Here is an 18,925-nt window from a genome sequence, read left to right on the forward strand (position 1 = left end):
GCGTGTGTTATAAAGGTAGTTAAGTTCAAAGTGACAGTGAAAATTCTGTGCTCTAAAAAGTTGTATCAAGAAAAATAAACTAGTTTTAATTAAGAAAGGACTTGTATCGCTAGAGTTCCTCGGAAAGAATTTATACCGGAAATTAACAAACGAGCAGAGCCGAAACAATAGGCTGCAGCCAGACTATCTAGTTTTAGTGAAAAGTAGCGTCACTGATAGGCTATAGTCACATTCTTTGGTTTTTAGCAAGATTTGTTTGTTTGTTTGTTTTTGAATTTCGCGCAAAGCTACACGAGGGCTATCTGCGCTAACCATCCCTAATTTAGCAGTGTAAGACTAAAGGGAAGGCAGCTAGTCATCCCCACCCACAGCCAACTCTTGGGCTACTCTTTTACCAACGAATAGTGGGATTGACCGTCACATTATAACGCCCCCACGGCTGAAAGGGCGAGTATGTTTGGTGTGACGGGGATTCGAACCCGCGACTCTCAGATTACAAGTCGAGTGCCTTAACCACCTGGCCATGCCGGGCCGTTTTAGCAAGAAGTAGCGCCATTAATATATATTGGTATATCTGGGGCGGGGGATTGACATATTCAGTACTTATATAATATATTTTCGGTCTACAGCGAGTCGATAGTGTAATTCCGCCACAAGTAGTCTTATGGCTGGAGAAATATTTCGTACATCTTTCCTAGCCAGGGTATGCGTATAGCGAATTTATTATGCAATGTAAAGTCAAAAGACAGGATTTTGAAGAATGGGTGGAAGCGGAAAACTCATATTGCTGAACTTATGAGCCAACAAAGAGGCTCCAAAGTCACGCCTATAACCAATGTGGAGGAATTTTCTCGTTTGCAAAGTGAAGGCTAAAATAAAAAAAATGACTTTTCTGATCCTAAAAAAAAAGATAGTACAATAAAGCTGGGCATATCTCCTGCTACCGTTGGCAAGATGATACACAGATATTTGAAGTTACCAAAGAAAGATTCACAAGTGAAAAGTACAAGCTTCCAGTCACACCACGAAAACGACAGCTGTTATAGAGAAAGATGATGTTCATGTTCAGTAGAATGTCTTTGGAAAGTTTGCTTAGGAAAATGATCTTTCACCTCTTAGTTCTTCGCAGAAGTTTGTTCCAATGAAAAGTTTGGTGTTGGGCAAAATCATGCCCATCATCCTGAGCATAAAGTGCGATTAACATCTAAAAAGCGTACTAAAGTATATTTCATTAACCAGCTAAGCATGAAGTATTGACAAACGTCTAAATGGTGAAGATAAAACCTCACGATCTAATTCAATAGTAATATGTGTGTATGTTTACCTTCCAACACAATAAGATAGATTGTTAATGCTTTAAATCATACTTTTCTCTGTTGGTCCAATAAGGGTTTCCACTAAAAAGACTGTATAATAGTATTTTTACTACATTTCATTTATTGTAAGCTTTGTCAGCTCAATCAGAATTCATCAGTCTGGCAGGGTTGCGAGCTACAATCCCTCCTTACAGAAAAAACAAAAAAAATTATCTGATTTAAATTATCACCAGTTTTATTGGGATATAATAGCGCTTATGTTACATTACTATTTAACTAATAGATCGTTTGTCTGATTTTAACATTTGACTAACATTATTTCGTTAAGAAAGTTCTGAGGGAAGGAATACTTACTGGATTCCGTTAATTGTTGTCTGGAATGCCTTAAACGTTTGACTTGGGTCTGTAGGCTTAAATGCTTTGCCACTCCACGTTGCTTGGAACAGCTGACGAGTGGAACCGCTTCGAGGACTAAGAGTTTGACCTAATACAATACCTTGGAAAAAGACAACTTCTTAACGTTGTTTATGTACATAAGATCATCTGTAACACTGCATTATCGTTATACGTCTAATCGAAAAATATATATATATATATATATATATATATATTATTTCATTCAGAGCTCTTATCTCAGTCAACGAGTTTATGTGTAAAGACAGTTATTAATAGCTTACCTACTTACTTCTACAGTGCATGAAGAATCTTAGTGACTTGTTTCTTAAAGAACGAGCACTAAAAATAGGATTGTCAACGAGAGCACTTCTTTTACTTTCTATAACCGTATTTATTTACCTGTAAAGTAACTTAGATACCAGCTAATGTTTGAATCACAATCACACAATCCTTAGCAGGTAATGTCCATGGTAACTTATGTGATGTCGTTCAATAATCTATAGCACCATAAAGAGCAGTGTAGGTTTTTAGTTATAAGCGTGGTCAACAGAAGATAAGGAAGACAAATCTTCGCAGATGATTAGAAACTTCTACATCAATCATGATCAAGCTGACGGAAGTCCGTAGACATTGAGAGAGCAAAGATACGCATGAGTATGTGCCCGTCACTCCCTTCTCCCAAATTTTAATGAATTCTCTAACTTTTTTAGGCTAATTCTCAAACTTTACTGTTAAATCTGTCACCTTCAGTACTTGTTTTATTTTGTCATTTTCGAAAAAAAAAATATTGTTTTTTCCAAGTCTTTGCATTTACTTTCTCATTCAGTGAACTTCGACCTCCAACAAAAGTCAACAAACTTAATTAATTTATTTAATACCGTCGGGTCTCAGAGAAAGAAAGAAAGAGGGAGAGAAAACTCACCTAAATTGTCGTATTTAAACTATTTTACAATGTATGACTCAGTGAAACTGTAGTGATCAAGGTAAAAGATTAGATGGTTTGTTTTTTTGTCATTAAGCACAAAGCTACACAATGGGCTATTTGTGCTCTGACAACCACGAGTATCGAAACCCGGATTCTAGCGTTGTAAGTCCGCAGACATACCGCTCTGCCACTGGGGGGCTAAAAGATTGGAAGAACTATGTCAATAAACATTTATGTAGCCTAAAATATAATGTCTATCCTTATTTTAATGATTTTAAGTAAGGCTTTGGTCTTTTTAGCGTAACAAAAGTCAGTCCAACATTTTTTGAGTTAAAAGGCAGGCATTTGAAATTCTTAGGACAAGGTGCCTTAGAAAAATTTATATTAATTTATTTCAGTTAACTTATTCCTTAGACTTATGTTTTTATTTTGGAAAGAAATTTATCCGTTACCGTATGTCTGTATTTCTTACATATTTTTTATAATTACATTAATTAAATGATCAGCCACAAGCATAAAATATTAAAATTATTTACATAATTTCTTAACCTATTATCAGTTATATACTAATTTTATATAAATTTCTTTACATTCACTATTTGTTTTTCTTTTAATACTTCCATATCTAAGCCTTTCATAGTTTTCTGTCATTTTCTGTTCATTCTGTTTCATCTGTACGGTTTTTTTCCATTCTTTTACCATTCCATATATGTTTGTTTGTTATTAAGCACGAAGCTACACAATGGGCTATCTGTGCTCTGCCCACCACGGGTATCGAAACCCGTATTCTAGCGGTGTAAGTCCGCAGACATACCGCTGTGCCACTGGGGGCTCCATATATGTATTATCGTCTCTTGCTGATCTTTACAAGTTCTACATTTCCTCTCTTACTCCTTTATTCATTTCTTTGTACCATATTGAACATGACTACACCTTAATCTTGAAATTATTTTCATTTTGTTTTATTTCATATATCTTTCCATTCTTACTTTTTCTTTTATATATATACATTTTACAATAGTCTTTTTAATTTATTTTACCTTTCCAACCTGTTCTCCTTCACCTATAATCTCATAAATTTTAAGATTTTTACTCTTGTCAAACGTTCTGTTAATAAACCATAATTTTTATTGTTTCTTCTTTTTTTTGTAATAACTTTCAACAATGTTTGGCCACCTTCCTTCAGTATCTCTAAAATATATGCAAAAAGTTTCTTCGTTGTCCTGATCTACCTACCCCATCTATCAAATGTAATAGCGCGCGTTTCTATTTAACACCAAAACGCTTATGTTATATATTTTCGTTGTATTATTTCATTTTTTTTCCTTTCTCGATATACACATTTCTGCTCCATAGTTAATAATTGTTTGTTTATTTGTAATTAAGCACAAAGCTACACAATGGGCTAACTATGGTTGGAGACGGCTTGAATGGGTAATGAAGAAAAACTTTAATATAAGTTTAACATAACAGCAAATGTACAACGTTTCGACAAGGTTTGTCATCATCAGGTAACTGATGATGACAAAACCTTGTCATCGAATTTGAATGGGCTAACTGTGCTCTGCACACCACGGGTATCGAAACCCGTATTCTATCGTTGTAAGTCCACAGACATACCGCTGTGCCACTGTGGGTCCCATAGCATTTACCAAGCTTTCATACAAACACAACTGTCTATCCATATTCATATTCTGATTCTTTTAGCTGCATTCCGTGTTTCTTTTACTGCTCGTTGTGCCTTCACTTCAATAACCTTTACTTATTCCGTTGCTGTATTCCTGTTATTGACTCAATGCCTCAAATATTTATACTTTCTGACCACCTCTATTTGCTGCGCTTTCTATTCTCATTTTTCATTTTTATCTGTTCGTCCTTCTTTTTTAAAATTAAAACTATTACTCTTGATTTATCTAAAATTGAAACTAGTTTAATCTTCTGCATATATCGTACCCTATGCTTGCTCTTAATTTTATCGACTTGCCATCTGGATGTTTCAGACAGAAACATTATTACTTATCACTTTTCACTCAGTGTTTTTTCCATCCATTCATATCTCAAATCGCTTAAATATTGTGATTTTGCATGTTCCAAGTGCGAAGCTGTACCGTGAGCTGTTTGTGCTGTGTACACCGTAGGGATAAACCCCCGAATTTTAGCGTTATAAGCCCCAGGGATACTACAGGAGCCCATGGGAGAGGAGTTATATTGAGAACAGCGGAAGGCCTAAAAAATTTGTTGTGTAACTCCTTTCACTGCCCAAAATATATATGATCTTTCTTCTTTTCTTTTAATTTTATTCATCATTTCTTTATCATGAACTACGATAGTGGTTCATAATAGGGATCGTAAGGAATTGCACAAACCCTAATACAACGTTTGGGCAAAAAGCACCTTAAACAATAAAAATTCAGTTCAAACAACATTTTAAAACCTTTACTATTAACTGCTAAGGCTGTACACATATAAAATACACAAAAAAGCACGCATGTTAGACTTACAAGGAAAAAAATCCGCTCAGAACGGCCCGTTTGTAATTCTTCTCTTTCTTATTATTATTCTCTTGCCAGCCTAAAACAAAAACGGCTTTGGTATATTGCACCCAAACCTTTTGTAGAAAACTAAATAAGGTACTGCACAGGTCGTGGAGATATTTAAAAGTCAATTTGTTTCTTCTGTATTTTACATAAACTAAACAACATCATAATTCTAGTGTAAACGATGTTATCATTACTCCTTGAAACTAGCTTTCTTACAAACATCTGATGTTTCTTTAAAAAGCTTAAGTACAGCCTTTGCTTATATTTTTACGATTCCTATTTGCAGATTGTTAAATTCCCAATTTTTTGTTAACCTTGGGTATAAATGTCTTTCATTATATCTAACATTCTTCCAAATATCCATATTTTCTCCACTTTTTCAAACGTATTTCTATTCATAGTACTTAACAGCTTTTAAGTCTAAAAAATAATACAACTTTCATATTTTATTCTTGTTATCTATTTTACATTAACCCTTATATTATAGAGAACTCTTTTAGTGCCAGGGTTATTTTTAGATATACACACATAAATACACGTAGATTTGGATTACTACGTATCATATCAGCATAACATTTCTTAACGGATAATTGCTTGTAATATTTTATAGATGATTACGTTTTAAAATTGTAAGAAGTATTAAATAAGATAATTATTTGTGTGTGTATGTTCAAAATTTGCAAAAATTAATATGCGATATTTGTATATTTTTTATAAATTAACTACAAAATTATTTATTTTATTATTAGCCTATCTCTGAGAAAATTTACTTAATAAAAATCATTTCAAGACTAAAACAAATATAACTTACTGTGGCCCGTATATATGCCTGTGGAAATGCTTTAGAGGGAAGGGATCTATATATATCTACATATATATATATGCATATATGACCATGGTACTATTATTGATATTATAACCTCTATGAAGTCATGACTCATCTTGCTCTTCTATTGACCACCATCCTTCCTCATCCCATCCATCTCTATAACCTTTATGACACCTCTTGCTCTTCTATTTACCACCGTCCTTCCTCATCCCATCCACCTCTATAACCTCTATGACACCTCTTGCTCTTCTATTGACCACCGTCCTTCCTCATCCCATCCACCTCTATAACCTCTATGACACCTCTTGCTCTTCTATTGACCACCGTCCTTCCTCATCCCATCCACCTCTATAACCTCTATGACACCTCTTGTTCTTCTATTGACCGCCGTCCTTCCTCATCCCATCCACCTCTGTAACCTCTATGACACCTCTTGCTCTTCTATTGACCACCATCCTTCTTCATCTCATCCACTCTTTCTCTCAAATACATCAATCCCCAAAGTTCATGGAATTCCCAAAAAACTTTTCTTTTTCCTATTCATTCTTTCATCATATGACTTTTTTATATTTTCCTGGATATCAAACACCTTCATCTTACCCATCATAATCATCTCATTATTATTCTACACATCTCGTATTTATATTTTTCACCAACATTATATGCTTTCCTTTTTTACCGTTCTTCGTTAAATTTTTCTTCCATCTTCTCAATCATTTGCTCTACCTCCCGATTATTAAACACTTTATACCAAACTTATTTTCACTTCTATCATATCACACCCCTTTGCCGTTCCTTTGCTCCTAGGAACAGGCACGGGTTCACGGTTAGGGTGCCGGATTATGTACCCGAGTTTCCGTGGTTCACGTCTCGTTATCGCTCCGTCTATCAATTCTTATTTTCTCTCTTCACCCGTTCAATTAGCGTTTTATATTTACTTCACGTTTATTCTTTATACTACTCTTTGACTACTGCTCACTCTTGTTGCCGTTATAGGATCACCACTTCATGTCTCTAAACATTCTCCAAAAATACTTGTCTTATAATTTAAGAGCCAGGCATGGCCAGGAGGTCAGAGTGCTTGACTTGCAATCTGAGGGTTGCGGGTTCGAACCCCCGTCCCATCAAACATACTCGCCCTTTCAATCCCACTATTCGTTAGTAAAAGAGTAGCCCAATAGTTGGCGGTGGGTGGTGATTACTAGCTGCCTTCCTTCTAGTCTTTCAGTGCTAAATTAGGGACGGCTAGCACAGCTAGCCCTCGTGTAGCTTTGCGCGAAATTAAAATCAAACTAATAATTTAATCCTTTCACACTTACATTTAAATACCTTAATCGCTTATTTTCTACTACATTTGTTATTTTCCACCTGAAATATTATGTTGACCTTTCTCTATATCATATCATTCTTACTTTCCTCCTAATTAAAAAAAAACACCTTTTTTTCTTCTCCCACAGTATTTATTTATTTATCGTTTATCATCCGTACATCCTTTTCTTCCAGTTTTTAAAACACGTTTTTAATCACCACTTATCATTTTCATTCTTTTCTTCAAAAAATGCCGCCAGTGGCACAGCGGTATGTCTGCGGACTTACAACGCTAGAAACCGAGTTTCGATTCCCGTGGTGGGCAGAGCACAGATAGCCCATTGTATAGCTTTGTGCTTAGCTTCAAACAAACAAATTCTTCAAAATATTGGCCATCAGTTATTATTTTATCTTATCTCACACTCACTTTCGTTTTTCTCTCACTCTCTCTATTTTGGCCATTTCAAACATTTTTTTTTCTTATTCCTATAATTCATAGTGAAAAGTCATTTTTAATTTACACCCCATACCTGTCAACTTCTTTCTTTCCTTGAGAATTCGTTCTCCTTCGTGCTCAAGTTTTTCTGTAATAGATCTTGGCCACTTTCCTCCTTGCATCCCTACCCGATCACTCGAGTAATTTCCAATAGAACAAACCCATCTGTTTCATTATTAATGTTTTACTTTTTCTTCTTTATAGGTTTCCATCCCATCCGTTATAATATTTATGAATATAAGATTCTTTTTTTCTACTTCTAATTTTTTACTCTTAATTTTTTTTTGGGGGGGGAAGAAGATTCTACTAATTTTTCTCTTTTAAGTCTTGAACTTATTTTCAAAATTAATTCCTGTCTTTTTTCTCCCCTCTTCTGCTTTAAATCCATCTGAGAGTTATTCAATCGGTTTATTTTCCCTTTCTATTTCTTATTATACTTAACTTTTAATATTTTTTATCGTGCCAGTCTGCTTCCATTTCTTATATCTATTCTACTCCTTTTCTCTTACTTTTACGTAGCATTTTAGTCTCTTTCCAAAAAGTTTTTCTCCGTTCTTTTTACTTTCGAAACCATATTTTTGAAACTATGACAAGCTATTCTTCCTTTCTTTCTCCCCTGCTATCGATAATAAGTTACTCCATTAGGTTTCTTCAACTTTAATACATTTTATCTAAACAAATCGCTGTACTCTTTTCAAATACGTTTTCTACGCCAGACCTCCAGAACTTTCTCCAGCTATTTCTTCTCTTGCCACAGCTTCACATACAACATTACATTTTTTTTAATCATTTTCGGCCAGAGGCTTATCGAACCACGTCTAACCCCTGTCAATATGTTACAGCGCCCCCTTTTTATGGCTAGTTTGAATTTGTAAAAGTGTGTTTGAAGAGCCTCCGGTGGGACAGCGTTAAGTTTACGAACTTACAACACTAACATTCGAGGTTCGAATCACTGTGGCGGACACAGCATACAGCCCAATGTGGCTTTGTTATAAAAACAACAACAACCAACGTGTTTAACGGAAACTAATTCATTATAACTACGATTTTAACAAGAGACATGGTATTTATACCTTCTTTCAAATTATTAGGAACATTTTCCTACTTGATGTGCTTTCGCCAGCTTGATTCAGAGTTATAAATAAATCACAGAGCTCTGCAATCGTGACGAACTGGGTGATTGTGTAACAAATCTGCGACGTTGTTACTGCAATGATTTAGCGTTTTCGTGGATTTAAGAGTATTGTTAACAATAATCTATGTACTTACAGAGCTTTTCCAGAAAACCATATTACGTGCAATTTTAAAGGTTCGACATACTTGTGTATCAGTTTGGGTTATAACGTTTTATACAACTATCTCTTAGAGATAAGTGCATACAGTTCACAGTTACTCTGTTTTGACTTTTCATGCTATCTAATTACGTGTTTTGCTGCGTCAAGTTACACTTCTGAAAGTTGAGATTTACTTTGATCATGGAGATATTCCACTCAATTTACATACTAGCTTTCAGTTTATGTATTAGGTTAAGCTGAAGATAACTTGATTCCACACAAGCTAAAAAGCTAAAGAAAAAATTACAAATGGACTTTTCGTGTATCCCTATACAGACGATAATTATTAGCGTTCTTTTTTGGTTTTATTTGGTTCTTGCTATCCATAAGTTTCAGGAGTTGCATAGAGTTTTCTCTGCTATTTAGGAATATTTTAAATAAAGGTCGTCATATAATGTAAACATGTTTCTAAACATCAGCTGTGTCCATGACTTGACATTGTTATTTTCTTCTCATCTTAGTATAAGTTGATTTCATAAAAGCAAGTTTTGAAAATAATGTTCATCATGATGTTCTTAATTCCAAACCAAGTCAATAGTCAGAGCTTAACTTCATTGAAGGCAGCTTTTCCATTCTCTTAGACTGATGTTATTGCGCACACCTTTTATGTTCTAAAGGACATAGACTATTATTAAAAAAAGACAAAAGCAAACTTGTTTTAATGTTCAGAAGCTTCCACAAACAACTGAATCACAATCTCAGACTGGAACTTACCACGAATCTGATTTTTACCATCAGAAAATACTTAATCTTATGAGTTGAAATATATTTCTCAAAAACGAGCATGAAATTGTTCTAACTCTACCAAACAGGTTTTATTTGTTACTTCCATACAATGTAGTTTCACCGAATCTTTCGAAATATTTTGAACTCCACCACCACTGGGCGTCTTGAGGAAAAGATCTTGCAGAATTTATGTGGAGTGCATAGTTCAACTAATTAATTCTTTCTACTCTTTTTAGAATTTATCCACTTTCATCTTCGTGTTTTAGAAAATTTTCTCAGTTTATATACTACTTCTCTTTTCTTGCTTTCCCCATTTTAAATCTCCAGCATTAATCATAAAACTATCTCATGTATCTCATGAACATTAACTCTGTCCTTTCAGTTTTGAAGAGAGCATGAAACATTTAGTGTTTATCTCATGAACATTAACTCTGTCCTGTCAGTCTTGAATAGAGCATGAAACATTTAGTGTTTATCTCATGAACATTAACTCTGTCCTGTCAGTCTTGAATAGAGCATGAAACATTTAGTGTTTATCTCATGAACATTAATTCTGTCCTGTCAGTTTTGAAGAGAGCATGAAACTCCGAAAATGTAAGCATTCTGGAGACTAAATTGAATATGTTTATAGCTATGGCTTATCCAGGTGTTGTTAACTTTGTTCAAATCTAAGAGGCATGCGAAAGCTATTTTGTAAGTTGTATTGAGTCAGTTTTACAAGGTGATCGTAGGCCTATTTTAGCTTCGAGGAAGCCAGTTTATATATTTTTAAGTTTATACTTATTTTGAAATATTCAAGTGCCTTTTATTATGCTTGTAGTTAATGTCAGTACAAGATTAGCGAACCTGTAATGACCTTGTTTTCTTGTCTATCATGGAGACAACGGCTTTGTTGAAAGTCGGTAAGCTACTAGAGACAGCGCCTTTGCTAAAAGTTGAAATGCAAAAAGAAAAGTGTTTGTTTTGTCGAATTTCGCGCAAAGCTATTTGAGAGCCATCTGCACTAGTCGTCCCTAATTTTTAAGCGATAGACAAGAGGGATGACAGCTAGTCAACATCGCTCACCGCCAATTATTGAGCTACTCTTTACCAACGAAATGTGGCATTTACCATTACATTATAATGGCTTCATGGCTGAAATAGACGAGTATGTTAGGGGACGGGATTCGAATTTGCGGCCCGCAGAGTGCGAGTAGAGCGCACTAACCACTAGGTATGCCAGATCATTACATTAATTACATCTCAGTGTTACAGTGTATTTGGTCCCCCGATGGAACAGCGGTAAATCTAAAGACTTACAACGCTAGGATACGAGGTTCGATTTCTCGCAGTGGACACAGCTAAAAGCCCAATGTTTAATAGTCTTAGCTACACAGTAGACGATCTGCGCTCTGTCCATCACGGGAAAGTTAGCCCCGGATTTTAACGAGGTAAGTCCGTAAACTTACAGTTGGTCCACTGGGAACAATAAAAGTAAGGTACTATTCAGCTTAGCTCCGCAGAGATGAGTATAAAAATTGCGGTACAGGCGTTCTTCACATATGCGCTGTACATATTAAGCCATGCCGGTACGCTAACTATCCAATATCAAGGAAAACTTTCTGTTTGTTTGTGGACGTATCTCCTCCTAGACGAGCTGGCTGATCCAGACCAAACTTAGCTTGCTGACTTAGTAGTCCAAAAGCAAACAAAATTCATATTAAACTTTCCTATATATTGAAAAATAAATATATTTTTATAGAATAACCCCTATATCGTTACTGCAGTAATTATTGTAAATAGTTGAGTTTGAACAAAGCTGACATCCCAACAAAATTCTATAAATCAAAGATTGTAAATAAAATTTTCTGATTGTTTCCCATAATAAGCAAAATATATAGTAATAAAATATCCAGCTACAATGTGGAATATATTATGATAAGTGTTTAGTCATGTTTGCACGACTGATATCTACACCACTTCCCTCCAGACAATGCAGAGAACGAACGAACAAAATCCTGTAAGGGTGTTTTGGTTGATGACCTGAGGGGGTGGGTAGCTACAATAATGACCTTTTCCTCCCTCATACTGTATGGTAGGCTCATTTTTATTTCAGTATTTGTATTTGGAATTTCGTCCAAGTACTCCTTCTGACCCCTTTTCTTGAGCCATGTCCATGTATGTAATACCGTTAACACTTAATGTGTTATTATCACTTCACTTATGTTAGGTTTATGGGAAAGTCTTACACATTCACGAACAGTTCCATAGATAATCATACACTAATATTCACCAGTATAACTTACTAGGATGTACTTACATATAAAACCCCTTTTATACACACATAATATTTCATTTTAATGATACGATTACATGCTGGCTGTAGGTGGCTTGTTCTTGTACTTAATGTAGGTATTAACTGGGAGAGGCACTTAGTTCCATTTCCAACATGTATGCAGTAGCGGTCTATTTCGCATAGAAGTTCGTTTTTATATAGATTATTCTGGAAGTATTTTATGGTTGTATGAATGAGTTTGTCAAGTAATGGTTGTATATTACCATATTTGTGTAGGAAGGTTGATAATGTTGATATGGGTACTCGGAATGTTGAGTTAGGACTGAGATTTGTATTTTTTTTTCTATCTGTGTGAGTGCAACATTTATTCATGCTGTACATGCGTATTCTATAACGGGTCTGATGTATGCAGTATATATATATATATATTATGATATTTTTAGTTGATGTTCCTTTGTTATTACCTAAAAAACTCCTAGATTGATTTACGCGTTGCAAAGTTCTATTTGGTATTTCGTTTATATGATTGGTCCATGTTAATTTAGAATCATATAGTAACCCTGGAAATTTTGCGAATTTGGCAATCTGGAGTAGCTTGCTGTTCGTTGATTTAGTGAATAACACTACTTGAGTTTTGAGAACATTTATTCTTATTCTATATTTTTGACAGTATTTAAGTGTTCTATTTAATTCAAGATTATTATTAAATCTAATTCATTAAATGTACCAAATACAGACAACAAAACTCTTGACCACATTCTTACTGTGAAACTGGCTACCTTGAACAAGAAGTGACGTAACTGTTTTGTCATTTCCGCAAAATTTATCGACTCGACTTCTACACCTGCTTATTTCCGATCCACTTCCCCTGTCTTACAACAATATTCTTGAAGAATGAACGCTACTGAAAATCACTGTAGAGAGTTTCTTCATTTTTAGCAAATCATTGTGTGTTTCCCGCGTTTTCAAGGGGAAAAAATGAGTGCTGTCGATCTGCATGACCGGCAATTGTTTGTTTGTTTGTAATTAAGCACAAAGCTACAGAATGGGCTGTCTATGCTTGCCCACCACGGGTATCGAAACCCGGATTCTAGCGTTGTAAGTCTGCAGATATACCGCTGTGCCACTGGGGGGCTTTTGAAATTGAACCATACAGGTAACGAATATAAATTCTCTTAAATATATTAAATATATATTCTAGTATATTGAAATATATTAAATATAATAGTTTAGTATAATGCTGTGAAATTATAAAACAGCTTTATAAATAATGGAGAGCATCCCCCCTACTGGCTCAGCGGTAAATCTGTAGGCTTACGACACTAACATTTAAATGGGGGTGGGTAGATAGCCGAATGTGTGGCATTGTTGTTAACCACAAACAAACGAAGCCACGGGAAGGCGAGGAGGGGCATACTTAATAAGTAATGTAAAAAAAGATTTCTGGATAATTGCTTCTGTAATTGGTATAATTACATAACACAATTGTGTTGAATACGATAATGTTCTTAAATATTAAGCCGAAAAAGCAGGAACAAAGACGGATGTTTATCGAAATAAAAATGTTTATTTTTCTAATTATTATCAAAGACGTCTTTTGATTTGACTTGGAATATCTATCTCATTATGATAATTTTTAATTTCTCAGATTCATGTTTTGTTTGATTATTTAGTTAGAAGCAATAAAGATATTTTGTATATTGCTCCCCTGGGAATAATAGGGTTATTTTATATAGTGTTCCTCTAAGAGTAATAAGGTTAGCTCATATAGTTAGTTCTCTTTTGATAAAAATCTCATATAAACTATTTTCTTAACATTTAAACATCAAAAATATTCATCAAACATAACTTTATATATTTTAATGACCCTTGTGTCTCAATGGTAAGTCTCACAGCTTAAAATGTTACTATTCGGACCTCGATATCTGTGGTGAGCAGAGCATAGATAGCCTATTGTGTACTTCATGCTTAACGGCAAAACAAATAATATACAGATTTTAAATCATTATACTTTTTGATAACATCGTTATCAGAATTTTCATTTAAATAAATACTGAATCTTTTCCAAAATTAGTTATTTCCGCATTAAACTTAATTTCAAATAAAGCATTTAAATAAAACAAAGTAATAATAGACTGATCCTTGGAGTATTCCAGAAGTAATTTCCATTTTATTGTTTATGATTGTACTAATTTAAACTCATTGTTTCCTATCTTAACAGGTTGTAATAATTTAAGACAACACCTCATATTCCATTTTTAAATAAATGTTTTTGTTAAACTGTATCGAAAGCTTTTGACATATCTAAAAAAGTGCATATGTTTTCGTCATTAATAAAATCTTTTGTTCATTAATTATCTTACGTAGTGCATTCGGTGTTCTTAATTTTTCTGTATCCGAATTGAGAATTTGAGAAAACTTCATTGAATTTAAACTTTTTATAAATATTTCATTAATTATATTTTAAAGAAGTTTTGATTTAACTTTTGTATTTTTGATAATTTTCATGATTTCATATCAACCAGAATGTGTTAGATATATTGAATTTACGGTTTTATATATATATATATTGTATTTCATTTAATTGATCTAAAATTAAACAAATACGCTAATTTTATTTACAATATCCTCTGCACTGCATATGAAAAATGCATTAAATAACTGAAGTATAATAAGGCTGTTCATTATATTTAATATTCATATTATCTACTAAAATATTTTCTTATTCTGTTGAATTTGGGGATTTTTTCAGTAATATTATTAATTAATGTATTACATTGTTTTTAATGTTAGTTTTACTGTCAAATATGTTTTATTATAGTAATTTATTTTTGTTTGTTTCATAAGACTACGTAGATACTTTTTATAGCTTTTAACTTCAACCAATTCAATATTATTTATAATGTAAATTTGTTCTTATTTTCCTGTATATTTAACTTCTATATTGAATACACGATGTAGCAGCAAATGCTATCGCTTCACAAATACATCATTACAAGTTTCAGTCTGAGCCTACTTCAGGCAAACAAACCAAGATTCAGATGAATATGGACGAATCTTATGATTAGGATTATTGGTGGTTTTACTAATGCTCTCAGAGATGAATTAATCAGTAATAATATCTATTTTAAATAGACGATCTTGTACAAAAATAACAACCTGACTGGGAAAGTTTTCATCCAAATCAGTCTGCTTATGGACATTTGCATTTAATCTTTCTTACAGTACATCTTAAAAGTCTGTTTGTCTTGTTTACAAAATTTCCGCAAATCTACACAACAGCTCTCTGCACTAGCCGTTCTTCATTTTCAAGTAATAGATTAAATTGAGGCGGTTAGTTAACAAAAACCATACCGATTCTTGGATTACTCTAATGAAATAGAAGGATTTGAACGTCACACTTAAAACACGCCCACGGCTTTAATGTGCGAAACAAGTTTTTGCGGCAACGGGACGTAAACCATGTACCTTGAAATTTATAGACCGATAGTCACGTACTAGGCCACGTCCGGCTCTTTGAGGAGGAGGAGAGAGAAAAATAACACCATTAATATAAAAGATTGTCATAATATATATAACAATATTATATTAGAACATAGCCATATGCTTAAAATATTTGTGATATTGGCAGAATAAGTGCAAATTTTGTGTGTTGTCATTTAATAAGATAACAGCCTATTAACGTACGGATAAAATCTAAAAAGATTTTGCACTCCTGTTGATGATTGCACAACCATAGGATTTGTATACATCACCCACCAAAAGTTTATAATAATACTGTTAAACGAATATTTTGAGTATTGAATGTGTAGTTTAAATAAACTATTTATTTTCTTAGAGCAAAATTTTTAGAGAACTTGAACTTCTTTGTTGCAATTGCATTTAGTATTTAATAATAAAGCTATTTTTGCATTAATAATTGTTTTGTTTTTTAAGTAATATCAAGAATGTTATGGCGTACAGTCTTGTATCCCGCAGTTAAGCATTATTGAAACTAGTATAAAATAACCGCGTTCCGCTGTGGAGTTCAAACCCCTCCCCATCATTTGTCAGAGTCCAGAATGTATCGATCAAGCTCCTTCATTATCCACAATTATTTCTATAGCTTTTCAAAAGGGGTGGGATGCACCCGAAAAAAGTTTGTAAAGACATCTGTTTGTGGTGCCTGAGCACGTGTGCCAAGTTGTGGTCCCGCTAGCTTGTAACTGAGGATATGGATGCAGTTTTAAACATAGCATCCCTGGGATCCCGAGGGGGGTGGGTGGCAGGAACAGAACATCCAATGCGATTCGGGCTCAGTGACCCTAAAACCCACCCTTAGACCATCTTAATGCTTAGGCGGCCTTCCGGGGCGTTTTAGTCCCCTTTAGTAGGAGGTTACGCCCGAGTCTGCTTACCAAGTTTGGCCTTGTTAGTTCCAGAACTGTACATACATACAATACTACAAGTTATCCTACAATATAGGATAACTTCTTTAGAAATAAATGGACATCTAATTGAATAACTTTCTATGTAGATTTTAGTTCATTGTAAAAACTCAGAACACAATATCATAATCTTACGTTTGACAACAATACGTTCAAGATTATTTTATGTCTATAATTTTACAAAGATCAAACTGGAACAAAATTCTTCAAACATTATTACACTAAAATGTAAAGTTCGATCCCTGTGATGGGTGGGCACAGTGCATATTGATACTTATTATGTAACTTTGTACTTAACACCAAATAAAGTTTGAATTTAATATTGAAAGATAGCCTCCCTCTAAGGGATATAAAACATAAAAATATTGACCAATTTTTGAACTTACCTTGACCAAGTGGTAACGTTTTATTTTTAGCATTTTGGTTCTTCTTATTAGACGATGATGTTAGTAATCCTTCAGCTGAAGCTGTACGGCGATGAGAGTATACTTTTTCTGTGCCTTCAAATGCATACGATGTCTGACGAGAGAGAAGGTCTTCTGAGCTTTTGGCTTTTGAAAATTCTTTCATGGGCATTCTTCGTCAATAGAAAAGGAATTCGACAGAATTTTAAACTTCTTAGAGAATTGCTTATGTGATAAAAATCTGGTTGTCATAAAAGAGATGGACAGATGTATTAAATTGACGTTTTAGAATTTACAAGAAGTAATGATAAATCCAGATTAAAAATATAATGGATATGCACATTCTAATTCAAATCATAACACACGCATTGTTACACTAGCATTGTAGCTATTTAGAAATTAGAAAGAATGTACAAGTACCATGATTGGTCTACTTAAGAATTCTCAATAATGTACATATATCACGATTGATGTTATTAGAATATTGACGTTAACTCAATGACAAACATCTCGAATAGATTAGTTTGTTGAGAATTAAAAATATAATGTCTTACCTGTTCAGTTTTGTTAAAAAATATTTGTCTTTACGCAAGAAACTAACACTGTCTGTTGCAGTAACATATGTAACTATACCTATGTATTTATGTTTTATCATATCAGCTGGGTTCAAAGGGCGAGTGCGATTCCAATGTCGAATGTACGGGTAAACCTGTGTTTACGTGTAATGTAATAAGAGTAAAAAATGACGTGATAAACATAGGTTTACGGTTACGTTATAAACGTAACTCAACATATGAGTGTTCTTTTTCTCCTCTAAAGAAATAATAATTTAGTGGAAATACAGCTAAAGCAAAAAACATACAGATAGGAACAGATGTTGTACGCATTTATTGGAAGGCTTACCTTGCAAATTGATGTCTGTGTTATGCAAACCAATAAGTTCTGGCTAGATAGCTATACTTCCTAAGTTATGAACTCTCGCTCGTACTTGTAAAAGTAGATGTTCTGGTAGAGCTAATAAAACAGTGACTGTACGTGTTAGTTCTTCTTGACATAGAAACATGCTGATGCATCTAAAATGCTACGTTTAACATATATCCTTGCCCTATAAATCATAGTTAAGGCAACTCAGAGAACATACCTCCCATTCACAGATGATCACACCCACCTGAAATGACTTATATGTATCATTGGAAATAGATCAAAAATTAAGTTTCTATGCCGTCACGATTTTGTAAAATAAAACAAAATAATATATATTTATACTTTCCCGTTTGAGGTAAGTGTAAAAGGAAAAAAAAAATAAATACAAATTTCACACACACACACACATATACATAGCACGATTTTTCTACCTGTATTTTTCTACGGCGAGATTTTAAAGAAGATATGTACATTTGTACATTAACTTATTCTAGTGAAATTATATAATTCCATAAGTTCCAAGGTTTAGTTACTGATTTAATAATAAAATGCTATACAATGGTATAACTGACAAAAATTTTTATTGCGTTCTTGCTTTTTTAACGAGTTTTTTTTCCCCGAAGAATGTAAAAGTAGTAATTTTTATTGATTATTTACTGAGGAATGTAAAAGTAGTGACATTTATTGATTGTTTACTGAAGAATGAAACAGTAGTAATATATATTGATTGTTTACTGGGGAATGTAAAAATAGCAACATTTAGTGATTCTTTACTAAGAAATGTAAAAATAGCAACATTTAGTGATTGTCTACTGGGGAATGTGAAAATAGTGTTACGACAGCGGAAGTCACGTGTCGCTACTAACACGTCATGAGACTCTAGAAGGATCATGTCTGTTCCTGGCAACTCTAGTCTTTTCTACGCGCCCTCTATTTTTGTATATATAAGCCGGCAAATGAAGTGACGGCATAGATAATTGCAGATAGGCAGAGATAGAGACGGACAATTGAGTCAAGCGCGGTAG

The 18,925-nt window shown here is 33.8% G+C and overlaps 1 protein-coding gene across 1 annotated transcript in view; it reads right to left on the reverse strand.

Moving 5' to 3' along the window:
* Positions 1-17,593, reverse strand: part of LOC106469678 (rho family-interacting cell polarization regulator 2-like) — a 75,291-nt gene extending 57,698 nt beyond the window's left edge. Inside the window, exons 1-3 of the mRNA XM_022398255.1 lie at positions 17,531-17,593; positions 16,959-17,149; positions 1,671-1,812 (exon numbers count right to left, since the gene is read on the reverse strand). Coding sequence (XP_022253963.1) covers positions 1,671-1,812; positions 16,959-17,148 — 332 coding nt within the window. The 5' untranslated portion in view covers position 17,149; positions 17,531-17,593. The remainder of the gene's footprint in view (positions 1-1,670; positions 1,813-16,958; positions 17,150-17,530) is intronic.
* Between the last annotated feature and the right edge of the window lie 1,332 nt (positions 17,594-18,925).

Source organism: Limulus polyphemus, unplaced genomic scaffold (genome assembly GCF_000517525.1).
Source record: "Limulus polyphemus unplaced genomic scaffold, Limulus_polyphemus-2.1.2 Scaffold3609, whole genome shotgun sequence".
Lineage (NCBI taxonomy): Eukaryota > Metazoa > Arthropoda > Merostomata > Xiphosura > Limulidae > Limulus > Limulus polyphemus.